Below are 17,551 nucleotides of genomic sequence, written 5' to 3'. Positions count from 1 at the left end.
AGATGTTTTTATACAAAGTGACCTCCATTGCATTCAGGATAAACATTTAATCAGGTTTTGCATTCCCTGGGAACTGAACCCATGACCTTGGTGTTGTTTGCTCCATGATCTACCTTTCTGAGCTACAGGATTGATTAATATTCTTTTTACAGTGTAAAGATGATTGGATGAAGTGAAAATGTGAAAACTGTTTTCATATCATACCGATGTGTTGGGTATTTTGAGGTTTTCACACAGAAAAATTTAAAGATTTACATTCATATGAAATTGAAACTAACCCCCTCAAACTGCATGTAGAAGCAGGTCTGAACCTTACAGTGGACCCATTAATCATGCCATGGATTAATCCTCTCTTTCTGATTGTGAAGTTCCTGCTTGTCTGAGCTGTAGATCCTGAACTGAGAGACTGAAGAGTGTCATTGTTCTCTACAGGTTGAGTGATTGTGGCATTAAATGTTGTGCTGCTCTGACTTCAGCTCTGAGATCAAACTCTTCACACCTGAGACATCTGAATCTGAGTGAAAATCTCTTGAGAGATTTTGGAGTCAAGCAACTTTCTGATCTGCTACAGTATCCTTACTGTAAATTGGAGATACTGAGGTAAGTTTGTATAAAATCTCTCAACATCGTCCTCTATTTTTATGGTAAATAATGACTGCCATATCAAAAATCTACTGTGAAATTACTAATGGCAAGGCAAGGCAAGGAAATTTTATTTGTATAGTACATTTTATACACAGTGTTGGGGTAGTTACTCAAAAAATTTAATTAGTTTCTAGTTACTTCTGTAAATTGTAATGAGATTACTTTACTAGTTACTGCATTTGAAAAGTAACTTCACTACTTATTACTTTACTTTACTTTTTCTTAATTTACCGTGTAGATACATGGACAAACATCATAGCCCTATCATCACTTAACCTTTCTGCATAGTTTATTGTATAAATATTGAACCATATGAAAGAACAATAACCCCGTCTGCACAAAGAAATATGCCTCACTGTAAACAACAGAAATAAAGAAGTCTATGGTGGGGTCATTTTAAAATGGTGTCAACACACAAGTTTCAAAACACAGGCTTTGAATCACTAATTCAAAAGTGAAAGTATAATGCTCACGGCCGCACGGGCATTCATAACGGCACTGCGCCAGTGGACATGCACGTACGGTTATGATTCGCCCGTGAATGCATTTTAATGATGGGTTCATTAATGATGAGTTTATTATTATTCTTAATAAAAAACCCAACAACAAAACAATACAATCAATGACAAACTCGTAGGCAAACCCTAACGCTCAAAATACTTAATTCGTTTGAGTAGGACAAACTTAAATTAAACAAATTAGTTCAGTTAAATTAACAGTTATGAGTATTTAAAACTTTCTTTTACTTTTGAGTTCACAGCACTGACATATTTCAAGTAAACTAAACTGTTTTAGTTGCAGCAGATTTCTAATTCCCAGCATGCTTTGCATCAGACTGTCTAAATGTTGAAATTAAGTGTTATTTTGTGTGTTTTTGCATAAGATTAACATAGGGAGACATAAGTTAGTGTTTAATGTTGTGTTATGTTGGGATTGACAAGGGGTTCTGTTATGTTAGTTTTGTAGGGTTACCATTCTGGTGAAGAGTAGACCGTGTGGTTAGGTTGAGGATGGGCTGCAAAACTTTTAAGACCACATATACTGTATGTTGTTTGATTATATACATGCAAGTATATATTGACAGTCTCTTTGATAATTATAATAGCATGTGTTTTTTGCTAACTAACATTTAACCAAGATTTGAATGTGATGTTTATGTAAATTAACTATATGTACTTGAGTAGGGTGAGGCTGAGAACTGTGGGAGCGAAGGAATGCCAGTGATGTGATTGTTAATGAGAGACACCTGTGCACCACACTGGCATTGCTCCACTTCCATGGCTCTCGGCCCTGCCCCACTTGTCACAAAAAAAATTAAGTTCTACTAACTTAAAAAAAATAAGTTAGTTAACTTAAATGTTTTGAGGTAATAAGTTACCTCAAATGTTTTGAGTATTCTGAACTTATTGAGTTTTACAGTGTGGCGTTCAGTTCTGTAACTGAATGGTCACATGCAAAATAAAGAAATAAAATATTAGCCTAACTTTTGTTGCCAAATTTAGATTTTTTTTTTTTTATTTGAATATTATTTAGTCTATTTGTTTGATTTGTAATGATTGAATTATAATTTAATTAATTGCTTGTCATCAACTTGCAATTCCCTCGCGAATCCCCGTTTGGGAAGCCCTGTTTTTTAGAACATTATTTACATTCATTCCTTGGCGACGCGTCATGCAGCCAAGCTACAGGTATCGCGTTTATTTTGTTTTTCCTTTTTTATTTAAAATATTCACAAACTTGTTAACTAGGCTATATCATGAATTATATGATATTGTCTGATTGTCATATATGTGGAAGTGAATGTGTTTTGTTTAAACACCTTTGTCTGTCGGATTTACATTACATAAATTCATCATTTTTTCCCGAAATAAACGTAAGTGGCTGGTGAACTGGGATAAGAGAGTAAACTTTGTTTCATACGCATTGTATCTGATATGAATAAACAACTTCGTCAAATTATAATTTAAAGGATTATTGCAGCTTCCATATGAGTGGAATCTGCATTTAACAAACTATAAATGTGTTTTTTATATATAGCCTAGTCCTCATTCAAACTTCTGAAACCTCAAATAAACATGTGGTTGAAAACTTAGTTGTGAAATATGAAAAGCACAGAGCGCGTCAATCTCTGGCTCAGCGCCGGCAGCGGGAAAGCAGGTTTGAATTTAGCGTATTGAACGTTCTCATCACACCGGTGTTATCGTACACGTTAAAAAAGTTAAAATCAATCGGGTGAAAGGGGACAAATTGAAACTGAGGGGGCACAAATCAGATCTGAGGGGGCAATATGCCCCCTTTTGCCCCCTCGTGGTGCCAGTCCTGCCGAAACCCCCTGTCTCCATCTCCATTTCCCGCTCCAGCAGCTACGTCAAATCGATCTCTATGGCAACGGCACACATACAGGCACACGCATGCACGCACCACTTAAACAGACAGAACTTTACACACAGGCAAACATCGCTTGGGTAACGAAGGAAAGCGCGTTCCTATAGTCTAGTAAAGTAGTGTAGTTACCAATATTATTAGTGTAATGCGTTACTTTACTTCATTACCCAAAAAAGTAATATCGTTACTGTAATCCATTACTTTGTAATTTGTTACCCCCAACACTGTTCATACACAATGGTAATTCAAAGTGCTTTACATAAAGATCTTCTTCACAGTACAGGACTGCTGTCTAGCTCTACCTGTTTAGGCACTTCAAACTGATAAACAAAGTTTCAATCTCCCCTTTTGCCAAGACACCTTAAACTGCGCCACACAGCCCTAATCCCCCTTCCTGGGATATCTTATCTATGCAACGCAGTTCAAATTTCCCCTTTGGAAAGTGTCCTGACTGTAACCCAGAGATATCTTAACCATGCACCACAGCTCAAATTTCCCCATGGTTTGTCCCCTTATCCATTACAATAATCCACCCTGCTGGTGATGAAAGCATGAACAAGTTTCTCTAAGTCTTGGCTGGAGACAAAGCATCTAATTCTTGCAATATTTTTGAGATGATAATATGCTGATTTAGTTACTGTCTTTACATGACTACTGAAACTCAGGTCTGAATCCAAAATCACACCAAGATTCCTGACTTGATTTTTAGTTTGACCCCAAGAGTGAAGGTACGTGTTCACTTTGAGAACTTCATCTTTGTTTCCAAATGCAATGACTTCAGTTTTGTCTTTGTTTAACTGAAGGAAGTTTACATTGGTACATCCATTTTTTAATTTCATCAATGCATTGGCACAGGGAGTCAGTGGTGTTGTAGTCGTTGGGTGATTGGGCTAGGTAAATCTGGGTGTCATCTGCATAGCTGTGATATGCAATTTGGTTCTTTCTCATTATTTGGCTCAGTGGCAGCATATATAGGTTGAACAGGAGGGGTGCAAGTATTGAACCTTGAGGGACTCCGCATGTCATGGATGTCCACTCTGACTTATGGTCACCGATACTCACATAATAACCTCTCCCTTCTAAGTATGACCTGAACCATTTAAGGACCATCCCAGAAAGCCCAACCTTGTTTTCTAGCCTTTCAAGAAGAATGTTGTGATCGACAGTGTCAAACGCAGCACTGAGGTCAAGTAGAACCAGCACTTTACTAATGGGAATGTTGTTTTTATTTTCATTAGATTCTTTCCAATGTGTCTGACATAATTTTTCTTGGTTATAGTTTAATATAAAACATTATTGGATGAGATGTTACAGCCATGTTCATACAAATGTGTTGAGGATATTAAGGTACTCACAAAAAAATTAAATGATTCTGTTTTTTATGAGAATTTTTTAAATGAGCATACTTCATCTGCTCTGAGGTACAGCGGTTATTGAACTTACCAGACTGACAATCGTGCTGTTGGTCTGAATATCAGCACAACTTTGATTACCAGCAACCTCATGCCTACAGACAAATCACTGCCATGCTGACATTTGGAAAAACAGCACCTTTGGTCATGGGAATTACTTGATTAGCAAGTGTTAATTTATGTTACAACCACTTTTACCTCTTTAATTTATGTTGTAATCTGTTATTTAATCTTTCAATGACCCTCAACTGATCCAAAGCATGCATAAAATAAATTAAGAAGTGTCAGTATCTGTGTTGTGTTCATAAGTGAATTGACTAATATTTCGAAGTGTTGTGTAATGATTAGGGCTGTCAATTTAATGTGTTAATTAGATTAATTAATTGCAGTAAAAAATAAAATGTTAAAATTATTAACACATTTAATGCACTTGCCCCGCCCCAGACCTATGTAGGTCATCTTACATTTCATACAGTTGATTGATGACGAATATGATGCATGGCAACAACTCACTGTGTGATGGAGCATATATAATACAGTCAGAAAGTCCCTAAAATTCAAGATATTGGGGGCAGAAATGCTCCAGTTTGAGTTTTTTGACATTTATATTATTATACAGCGGATAAAATAAGTATTGAATGCGTCACCATTTTTCTCAGTAAATATATTTCTACCAGAAAGACTCGGGAAGCAAAGAAACGTTGGAATACAATTTATTGAACAGTATGAATGTAAATATCAAAGAATGATAAAGTTCTTTGGCGTAGGCCCCATCCATAGTACAATCCGGAGGGTAGCAGACGTTTGCAGATCCTGCCTGAAGATGAAGGCAGGGGCGGAGCCTACCCCCAAAAGAACTGGGAATGTGAATGAAATACGCACCAGTTGGAGGATTCTTTGAATACGTTCCTAAATATTACCAAAGAGAAAGAGATAATGAATGGACAGACATTAATGAATGTTTAATCATTAACAGAAAGAATCATTATGTCATAGCTTTAAGGATGTCAAGAATGCCGCATAGGCCATAACATTGCCACATTAGGTCGAGCATGAAAGCCAAGTAGGCTGATAGGCCAGCGTATAAACATGCCATGTAGATGGTAGGAATAGAAACTGACGCCGTAACAGGTAGTTTGTCTCAATAGGATACTTACCACAGAAGATTTAAATATAGGATTTTGTGATAAGCTATAACCTTACCTAATGCTTGTTATAAACATAGCCTTGGTAATCCTAGATTAACAAAAGAGTACCAGTGATGTGTGAATAGTGATTTGATGCTATGGTCAGAAAGACAAGTTAGTCTGCGATACTAGAAGACTGCATATGAGGACCATGGTCCATAGAGATAGCGTTCACTTGACCCTGAGTATAGGGAAATCATAACGAGTGATATTAAATCATATGAAAACACCACCACCAGTAGTTTGCATTAGTAACGTACTAGTATTAAATTATGACAAATAAATGGCATACATAATGAATAACATTGACTGATAAAGATATGGAGTGAGGCTACGTTAATCTGATTTACGTGTAAAAACAGCAAAGGTCCTGTACCTTGAAAAGTCAATATAGGCCAATTCGAGAAGACCTTGGAGTTACGTAAAACAGACTACCTGGTGGCCATGACAGGTTTTAATTATATGAAGAGCTAAGACAGGCCTTTGTGTAGAACCACGATATGCCATTTGATGCAAAAATGAAAACCATTTAATGTGAGGTAATAAGCCATTTGATGTGATGGCAACAATATGCCCAATGGCCGATGGCAACGATATGCCCGATGCAAACAATTTGCCCAATGGCAACGATTTGCCCGATGGCAACGATTTGCCCGATGGCAACGATATGCCCGATGGCAACGATATGCCTGATGACGACGACCTGTCATGATGGCCATTATATTAAACCTTTAATGTTATAGCAACAATATTCCATGTAGCTAAAAGTTATGATTGCCATCTAATGTGAATGCAATGAGAGGCCATACAATGTAAAGCAATGATAGGCGATTTTATGAGATGTCAACAGTAAGCCTGATAACAACGATATACCTATAATGCTAAGAGACAAAGCAATAATAGGCAATTTAGTATGATAGTGTGATATATTCTATGTAACGCAAAAGTCATGGGGCCATTCCAAGCAAAGTAACAATGTGCTATGTTACACGAAACCATGATTAGGCCGTTATAAGTAAAGGCCACGAAAGGCCCATAATGAATGCTGATTAAATGTCACGATAAGCCAATGATATAAAAAGGTACACATTTGTGAAGACGGAAGCTGAAGATGGAGTAGAAAACAATGACACCACCGATAGTAACTAGCAGCCAATAATCGACGTAATTTGATTGCTATGAGTGAATGAGCATTTGAGTAATTTTAAGTAAATAATGAAAGGTATATTTATTTTCTATAGGAAAGACTCATTCAATATGCTTAGGCGTGACTCCCACTCACGGCTAGATAGAACTAAGCAGAGAGAACTTTGTCTAACTGTCAGAACCTGCTAAGAGAACCCCCAAAGAAATTAACCAATTTGGCATGACATAAGTACAAGAATACTTAATGCATGGGGCAGATAAAGATTGAGAAACCTTGTTGTACGATGCCCTTGCAAAAGGGAAGCACTTTACTTGACAATGCTGAACCTGGCTGAAGCTAGCAAACCTTTGCAAAAGTATAACACCATGAGCATCGTTGTTCAATACCTTAGTAAAGTGAAAAGAGATATTCGGGAGTGCCCTGCACAGAAGGGGCACAATGAGCACAAGTGAAATGCTTATGACCAGGCGGGTGCGAAGTAGCCTACGGAGCACAGTAACTCTGATGTTCGATGTGTAGTAGGCAGCACAATATATCACTTTAGATATGACGCAATGTGCGCATCCACAAGTCATGACGCAAGGATAGCATAGGAGCACATGTTTAGGTCCTGTCAGTTTACGCGCTATTCTGTGTACGCACACGTTAAAGACGAATTGCTTTACCTATGCATCTATTTTTGCCTGGATAGACACGTACATGCAGATTTATGTCAAAATGTCCTTGTACACGCAGTGCATATGGCTTAGGTAACGTGAAGAAGAACTGATGTGTATCATTATAGGGTTTCCACGCATTCGATCTTAACTTACAGCAGGCTTGCTGCTGTCTGTGTCATTCATGTAAACCAACAAAGTACAGATAAATAACTTTGCAGCTTTAGAGATGATATGAAAGATAAAACCACTTGCTCTGATATTTTTATTTTTATTTTATTTTTTTTTTTATAATATATAGAACACTTTATGTAAATTGTGCGCGTACATATCCTAATGTTACCAAGATTTGTAAATTCAGAGAAAGTCACAAATTTAAAATAATGCCCGTCAATGGCGTAATAACTGCAATTCTGCATTATCCCTGGATTCTTCTTGTACTGCAAAGTAACAAGTCCCTTTAAGACAGTCATTTCACTCGGCGGCCATCTTTGAAATGCCTCTCGGGCCGTTTCTCAATTCCAAGAACGCAGAGTTGCAGACTTGCGTTCTTGTGGAGTCTGGTCTTGCCAGCGACCTGAAAGAACGAACTCGGAAGGACGCAAGGACACAGAACGTATTGTTTAAGAATTGAGATGTGCTGCAAACTTGTAGCTCAACTGACCACCCCAGCATATTATAAGGCTAATGCACAATAAATACAACATAACATCACAAACAAATGTCATAACCTATTAAAAGATTTCTTTCAAATTATTAGACATTATTTTCATATAATTTTATATTTTTATTTCACCGTGTGTATTTATGAAAATGAGTAGCCTTAGTGTTACATGCTATGTCAATGTTAAGATTTTTTATATTCCAATAAATATACTGCAGGCTTTCTTCAGGTTATCACTTTATTAAAATTAAGCGAAACAAACGGTTTACTTTCATGAGCCGTCACGTATTTGCGAGCTTGTAGCGGGAATCTCATAAGTGAGAACAATAACTTTAAAGCTTACAGCTTCCGTATGTCGACCGCCCGCAGACCTTTCTGAGGCGCGCGTCTGACCGTTTCTATAGAAACCGGTGCTTCTAAGAGCCGCTGCTGTGACGTGATGACTTTAGCAGTCGGCGACTGGCTCTTATTTAGAAGGCGGGACATATTCCGCCATATTGCGCAATACACTTTCTCCCATTCAAAAACGAGTGACACGTCGTGTGTTATTTTATAGTCTTTGATAGTAACCGTGGAAACAGGCATTGACACACAGCAAAAACTGCAGTGTTAAATTAACTCTCCTGGGAGTACATGTGAGACCATACTCAAGAGTGTTAAAGTGTTAAAATAAGAGTGTTAAATTAACACTGAAGCGGTGTTAAAGTTAATGAGTTAATTAAGTGATTAACAGTGATGATTGACCATTATTGAAGATACCTGATGATAACAAGCAGAATCACCAAAGGAGAAAATCACAATTTTTAAGCCACCATCGTGGAGATGAGGGTTTGCTTTAGTTGGGCTCTTGACCCTTGACTTTTTAAAATAAAATTTTGTTTGGGTTGTTTTAACTGAGTTATAACGCCCAGACAAACAAATGGAAAAGATGATCAGGTGGTGTTGGTTATGTTTTCACATAATCATTATTTGATCTGAATCACTGAACTCATTTAGAGCCCAATCTCTGAGTTAGATTTACATTATTGATTACAGCAGCACTGTGATTCTCCAGCAGAAGATCAGCTTTGTCAATATAATCTGAAGGATTTCTCAAAAAAAAAATCGTTCTTTTAGGCACACACAGACATCAAGAATCAGTCTGTGTATCTCAATGACGGTGACAAGAAACATATTCTGATAAACAGATCAACTCTGAACATTAAAAAACAAGCTACTAAAAAGTCGCATAAACAGAACAAAATAAAATATGAGAATAAAAGAAATTACTAAGACAATTCAGCTCATAATTTATTCATGCAGCAATGCATGATGGGAGCCATGGATGAATTTTGATTGGTGGCTCCCAGAATGCACTGCAACATGCTTTATTATTCTCACCACTGTTGAGATTCACAGGCTGATTCTTGATGTCTGTGTCTCTAAATGAAAGAGCTCTCTTTAAAAAAAAAAAAAATCAGAACAACTTCTGAGAAATCCTTCAGATTATATTGATAAATCTGATCTTCTGCTGTAGAATCACAGTGCTGCTGTAATCAATAATGTGAATCTAACTCAGAGATTGGGCTCTAAATGAGTTCAGTGATTCAGATCAAATAATGATTATGTGAAAACCAACACCACCAACACCACCTGATCATCTTTTCCATTTGTTTGTCTGGATGTTATAACTCAGTTAAAACAGCCCAAACAAAATTTTATTTTAAAAAGTCAAGGGTCAAGAGCCCAACTAAAGCAAACCCTCATCTCCACGATGGTGGCTTAAAAATTGTGATTTTCTCCTTTGGGGATTCTGCTTGTTATCATCAGGTATCTTCAATAATGCTCAATCATCACTGTTAATCACTTAATTAACTCATTAACTTTAACACCGCTTCAGTGTTAATTTAACACTCTTATTTTAACACTTTAACACTCTTGAGTATGGTCTCACATGTACTCCCAGGAGAGTTAATTTAACACTGCAGTTTTTGCTGTGCAGCTGCGTGACAGCTAGTGGCACACGGTTTCATCCAACACTATGGAACATGGCAAGCAAACTGGAATAAGAATTGGAGCGAGGATCAACATCAACATGGCGTTTACCAAATGCAACAGCTTTGCGACGAACTCGTCTTGACAGATGCCGCTCTAGCACATTAATGGACAGGTGAGCAAAAGTACACGAGACGAATTAATGTTATGTAGCTCAACACCATAGATGGCTCAATATCATGCTGTTGATCTTGCTTACGGTCAACAGACTAATAGATAGCAGTCTACAACTTTAACACTCAAATGCAATTTAATATGATAGTGTAACGTTAGACCAAGTGAAACAGCGATGCGTTACTTCAGTTTAATTCATAAAATAAACTTACCTGTATGAGTAGTATTTAAGCACTTGCAAGTACTTCAGTAGAATGAATTGACTCATTCCTATTCCTGGAAGTGCAGGCTGGGACTCGGGTGTGACACTGAAATCAGTCTCTTGTTGGCAATCACGCCCGCGATTCCATGCCGAGATTGTGCCTTTAGCACAGGCAGAGTTGGGTAATCCAGGGGTCAAAGAGTAAAAGTCCTGCCATATTTTTATTCCACCCACTGAAGCATTAATGAGCTAAATAAGTGATTAATTGAGTGATGATTGACCATTATTGAAGACACCTGATGATAACAAGCAGAATCACCAAAGGAGAAAATCACAATTTTTAAGTTACCATCATCGAGGTCAGGGTTTGCTTTAGTTGGGCTCTTGACCCTTCACTTTTTAATATTAGAATTTGTTTGGGCAGTTTTAACTGCATTAAAACCAACCAGACAAGCGAAGATAAAATATGATCAGGTGGTGTTGGTTATGTTTTCATATAATCATTATTTGATCTGAATCACTGAACTCATTTAGAGCCCAATCTCTGAGTTAGATTTACATTATTGATTACAGCAGAACTGTGATTCTACAGCACAAGATCAGCTTTATCAATACAATTTTTTTTTTTTAGAGTTCTGATTTAAAAAAAAAACAGAGTTCATTTAAACACACAGACATCAAGAATCAGCCTGTGAATCTCAACAGTGGTGAGAATAATAAAGCATGTTGCAGTGCATTCTGGGAGCCACCAATCAAAACTCATCCATGGCTCCCATCATGCATTGCTGCATGAATAAATTATGAGCTGAATTGTCTTAGTAATTTCCTTTATTCTCACTATTTTATTTTGTTCTGTTTTTATGTGACTTTTTAGTAGCTTGTTTTCTAATGTTCAGAGTTGATCAGTTTATTAGAATATGTTGTTTGTCACCGTTGTTGAGATTCACAGGCTGATTCTTGATGTCTGTGTGTGCCAAAAATAATTTATTTATTTTTTTTGTATGTGATAAGGACAACTTTTTTAAATAAAAATTCTGTATTGTATAAGCTGATCTTCTGTAGAATCACAGTTCTGCTGTAATCAACAATGTAAATCTAACTCAGAGATTGAGCTCTAAATGAGTTCAGTGATTCAGATCAAACATTGATTATATGAAAACATAACCAACACCACCTGATCATATTTTATCTTTGCTTGTCTGGTTGGTTTTAATGCAGTTAAAACTGCCCAAACAAATTCTAATATTAAAAAGTGAAGGGTCAAGAGCCCAACTAAAGCAAACCCTGACCTCGATGATGGTAACTTAAAAATTGTGATTTTCTCCTTTGGTGATTCTGCTTGTTATCATCAGGTGTCTTCAATAATGGTCAATCATCACTCAATTAATCACTTATTTATCTCATTAATGCTTCAGTGGGTGGAATAAAAATATGGCAGGACTTTTACTCTTTGACCCCTGGATTACCCAACTCTGAGCACAGGTAAATTAAATTCATTTAATACAGTATAGACTATGTAGTGTCATTTTATATTAATCATTTCCTGGATCTGAATACTTACCTGAAATATGCAAAACACCATTTATTTCATTTAAATCACCCTAAATGTTCTAGAATTAGGCTACTTTCCGAAAAGGGTTATTCAAATAATCTGTTAAATTTGTCATATCACAATATATGACGTTAGTCGCAGAAAGATAACGCAATATCTATGGAATGAAATCGACTGTCCCTTTTTTGCACAAAGAAAATCTGGTGCACGTGCATGAAGCTGAGCACATAGGACATCTACGGAGACTTTAACTGCAGAAATGTAACTTTTTTTTTTTCCTCTCATTCAACACGTTTATAAGCAGTATGCATACGACATAGCCTTATTACCACGCAGGACATAAATAATCATGTTTCTGCCTCTATCGTTACAAGGGAAGTCACTCGACACTATGCGCCATGCATACCCAAGTTACAAAGCGTGTCGTTCTATCTGCTGTTAGACGACGAGTCCAACTCCGCTTTCAAGCGGATCATTACGACATGCTATGAATGTAACAATGCGAACGAGCACCGTTCCGTCTCAAATAAATGCGTGCGACTGCACTGTACGGCTCTGCTGATGTTATGTAAAGAGCAAAAGAGTATGATTATACACCCAACGACATCAAAATGCATAAAACGATGAAAATACTTATCACTGAGATGAGGTGGCTGTTGTAGTGATGACGAGAGAATATTGAAGATTGCTTTGATGATAGCTAGGCCCTTTGTTGATACTGCTGAAACTAAATTCGAAAATAGAATCCGTGGGTGGACCTGCACACTTCTTAAATTTAGAGACGGCGAATACGATCACTCTCATAGCGCGACCGCTTCAATGAACGTTCAAAATGATAGGCTAACATGAACTTAATGACGCTGCAGCATTATATCCCATCTAAAATAAACATTTTCACATTGTAGTACTGTACATCAGACTACCGTTAACATTGTCTGTGTGAATATTTAGATAATCACAATTATAGGCCTGTACATGTGTCGTGAGGAACGCCAGCGATGGTATATGCGAACACGATAGTGGGTGGGAACAGAACTTATATACTCAGGTGACGTGTAATGATTGGTTAGAAAATGAGCAATGACGTGCATTATAGACTTCCGGGTAGAACTTCCGCTAAACGCTCCCATTTCTAAAGGTGCTACTGATATGAAATTTTCACCAGATGTTGGTAACAACTAGGGGTGACCCTGAAAAGTCGACGATTCGAATCTTCGATAGGAGGAGCCTGATTCGACTACCAATCTCACAGTCGAATCGTCGCAGAGGTGTTATGAGACGAGATATGGGGCGCTCAATATCTGATTTTACATAGACATACCGGTTCTTTCCCAATAGGTTAATATACAGCCTATTATGTTAACTATACTATAAATAAAAATGTGAAAAGAAAGAAGCTTTTAATAAATATTTTTAATGTGCGTGAATAAATACAACCTGTGACCGATTTAAGTTTCACTTCCATGATCCGTGACCGGCAGATGAGCATCTTTACGGCAGGGATTAAATCTTCAACAATGTCTGGGATAAAGTGTACAATTGGATGCACTTTGAAATGGTAAAATATGATCAAAAAAACGTATGATGCAAGTTGTGCCAACATGTCCTATACAACTCAACAACAAACACTGCGGCGCGCTTCTGCCGGCCAAGGAGCTGACTATAGCGCGCTATTTGAAAAGACTCAAACGGACACAGGCAGATCGCATGAAAGACTGGATTTTTCTCTCTCAGTCAGGTAGGGTAGCTACAAGTGATTTCAAACTTTAAACAAACAAACTTTGGATGCTGTTAATGTTTAGCTAAAAAGACTGCCACTCCAGTTTAGCGTTTATTGTCTCTGCAGTTAAAACGACAAGTTGACAATTCTAGCTATAATTTTGTTATTTTAATAATTTCTTTAATTTTAATTTATTTATTGATCACTCTGGGTTATTTAATTTAACTATTTCTGGCTTGTGTTTTGAATATATGTTCCCCTGCACTTCAGGCATTTTGCATTTTTTTTAATTAGACTATTTTCATTTATTAGAACGGTATATTCTGTTCTAATTCAATTCTGTAAATTAATGTTTGATAAAAAAAAAAATATATATATATATATATATTTGGTTATTATGGTTTTTGGTGCATCAATGTTCGCTGTAGATTAGTTAAAGCTTGCTCGCACAGACAATTTAGCCGATGTAATTTGATTTGCCGACATATGAAATGTATATCTGCAGTGTGGCCTTTCTGCAGTTATTAATATATATATATATTATAAAGTTTATTGATCCAAAATGTTTTTATTCATTTTCTTCTATATCTTTGAGAGTGTTCTGTACATCGTGGCTGTGAATGTTTATCCGCATTGCCTTTCATTTGTTTAAAAAATATAAAATCATTGTCAGTTTCGTCTATCACTTGACAGGCAGTTTGGTCGGTTTATAGAAAGATGTTTCTCTGTGCTGTGTGTGAAAGAAAATAAAAGTTGTCTTAAGCCGCGGGTAGACTATAGCCAGGCCTACTTCATTTTACGTGTCCCGCTCCATCTCGTGCACAGTTCAGCGCGAACCTTTCAAAGTCCGTGCGCACTCTCTAGTGCTCTAATGGACCCCCCCCCTTTATGATTCGACTGTCAGTCGAATACAGGCAATCGGATTCGAATCGGATTCGACTACGTAAATCCGTAGTCGAGACACCCCTAGTAACAACCCATGCAATCCACACATGCAAAGAAATCAAACTATAGATGTCCATAAATTAAGTAATGTGTAATAATGTTAAATGACACAGGGAATATGTATTGAACACATGAAGAAAGGGAGGTGCAAAAAGGCATGGAAAGCCAAGACAATCAGTAATTAGAAAGCAATCATGTTTTGCTTGTCAGTGCAAATTAATGTCAGCTAGTTCAGTCCCAACTGATGGCCTATAAAAAGGTGTGTCATTAGCAAGGTGTCACACAAGAAACATGACAGGTAAAAGCAAAGAGCTCTCTCAAGACCTTCGCAACCTTATTGTGGCGAAAACTACTGATGGCATTGGTTACAGAAGGATTTCAAAACTTCTAAATGTTCCAATGAGCACTGTTAGGGCCATAATCCGGAAGAGGAAAGAACATAATTTCACAATAAACTGGCCATGACCAGGTGCTCCTCGCAAGATTTCTGACAGAGGAGTGAAAAGAATTATCAGAAGAGTTGTCCAAGAGCCAAGGACCACTTGTGGACAGCTTCAGAAAGATTAGCAGGTACAATTGTTTCAAAGAAAACAATAAGTAATGCACTCAACCACCATGGCCTGTATGCACGCTCACCACGCAAGACTATATTGCTGAAGAAAGAGCATGTTGAAGCTCGTTTAAAATTTGATGCACAACATTTGGACAAGCCTTTGAAATACTGGGAGAATATGGTATGGTCAGATGAGACTCTTTGGGTGCCATAATACACACCATGTTTGGAGGAGAAATGGCACTGTGCATCACCCCAAAAACACCATACCAACAGTGAAGTTTGGAGGTGGGAACATCATGGTGTGGGGCTGTTTTTCAGCATACTGTACTGGCAAACTTCATATAATTGAAGGAAGGATGAATGGAAAAATGTACAGTGACATTCTTGATTAAAATCTGCTGCCATCTACCAGGGTGATGAAGGTGAAATGAGGGTGGACATTTCAGCAAGACAATGATCCCAAACACACAGCCAAGGAAACACTCAACTGGTTTCAGAGAAAGAAAATAAAGCTGCTCAAATGGCCCAGCAAATCACCTGACTTGAATCCAATTGAAAATTTTATGGAAACAACCAAAGATCAGAGATCATAGAAGAGGCCCACGGAACCTTCAAGATTTGAAGACTGTTTTTTTTTGTGGAATAATGGGCCAAAATCACACCTGAGCAATGCATGCAACTAGTTTTTTCATACAGGAGGCGTCTTGAAGCTGTCATTACCAACAAAGGGTTTTGTACGAAGTATTAAATAAATTTCAGTAAGCGTGTTCAATACTTTTTCCCTATGTCATTTAACATTATTACACTTAATTTACATCTATGGTTTGATTTCTTTGCATGTGTGGATTGCATGGGTTGTTACAAACATCTGGTGAAAATTTCATGTCAGTAGCAATATATTGACTGAGAAAAATGGTGACAGCTTCAATACTTATTTTACCCACTGTGTCGTTAAGCAATATCACACAAGTAATAAGCGCAATAATCACACAAGTTCTGTTTTTCTGTCCAGAATAGCACAAGTGCAAATGCGATACAGATTTTATACAACAGTTCAATAAATAAGAAGTTAATATTGTGTTATTTTGTGTTATTGTTTCTGGAAATGTCCCACCCCTTCATAACTGCAAAGTACTCGGATGTAAATGTTAAAAATGGAGTCAGTTTAAAACCAATCTGAGCCTGATTCAGACTCTGACAATGTTAACGAACAAGAGGATCGTCCAGAACAAATTTCATACACGGACTTTGCAAGCACAGATTTTACAGGACATTTCAGAATGTGCTATGTTTTTGTGTTTTCTTATACACTATAGATAAAATGTTATATTTGATGATATTTGTTGGAAAACAAAGGTAATACAAAGAGTAATCGATCACAAACCCATGGCTAATTTTCCTATGTGCTAAACAGCCTTACAAAAGCAAAAGCATACAAAAGATACAGAAAACAAGCTGTTCCCTTTCAGTCTAATTGGGATCTCGCCTGATAGCCCAATCACCTTTAAGTGTAAACTAAATGAGCCAGTGGACATTGGCATGCAAGATTTGCATCTTGCGCTCCGCCCCGCAGCACAGGTATAAATACAGAAGTAGATGCAATGCACATTCAGTTCTTCTGTTCCTGTTCAGTCACTAAGAGTCCACAAGGCCGGGCGGAGAATCTTTTGTTTTTTGTTGGTTTGGTACTTTTTTTCACGGGACTGTACACTCGTGTAAATATCTTGACTGCTAGATTATTGGATTTTTGGTGCATTTATAAATAAACACCACCATACTATGGGGTTGTTTTTTGAACATGTCCCACAGTAGACTTGAGGAGACCCAGTTCAAAAGGCTACTGCATCACACAAAAATAATGACAATGATAAAACATGATCACATTTATGATGTTAGCATTTGTTTTCCTACCAAAGCTATAAAAGTAGGCATTCATATATTTCATGTCATTTGTATCAGTGTTTCCTGAACTGAGAGCCTGAAGAGTGTTGTTGTTCTCTACAGGTTGAGTGTTTGTCGTATTACAATTATAGGTTTTACTGCTCTGGCTTCAGCTCTGAGATCAAACCCCTCACACCTAAGAGAACTGGATCTGTCATCGAACAACCTAACAGACCGAGGAGCAAATCTGCTCTCTGATGGACTGAAGGATCCTGACTGTAGATTGGAGAAACTGAAGTAAGAGTGTATTAAATTACAACATCATTTCTCATCCCACTGTGAATAAAGAATGATAAAAAAAAATAAAGCTAAAAAAAGTGCACCCTCAGATAACTGAAGTGAATGTTTTCTTAAACTTCTTAAACACAGCGGCAACACACGTTTCATTTCT

The 17,551-nt window shown here is 37.2% G+C and overlaps 1 protein-coding gene across 1 annotated transcript in view; it reads left to right on the top strand.

Annotated features, from left to right (window-relative positions):
- LOC125276000 (NACHT, LRR and PYD domains-containing protein 12-like) overlaps positions 1–17,551 on the top strand; it is a 31,983-nt gene that overhangs the window by 7,280 nt on the left and 7,152 nt on the right. Inside the window, 2 exon segments of the mRNA XM_048203391.1 lie at positions 433–600; positions 17,224–17,397. Of these exon segments, the coding sequence (XP_048059348.1) occupies positions 433–600; positions 17,224–17,397 (342 nt within the window).

Source organism: Megalobrama amblycephala, linkage group LG9 (genome assembly GCF_018812025.1).
Source record: "Megalobrama amblycephala isolate DHTTF-2021 linkage group LG9, ASM1881202v1, whole genome shotgun sequence".
NCBI classification, from domain to species: Eukaryota; Metazoa; Chordata; class Actinopteri; order Cypriniformes; family Xenocyprididae; genus Megalobrama; species Megalobrama amblycephala.
This window is presented reverse-complemented; position numbering and strand designations above follow the sequence as displayed.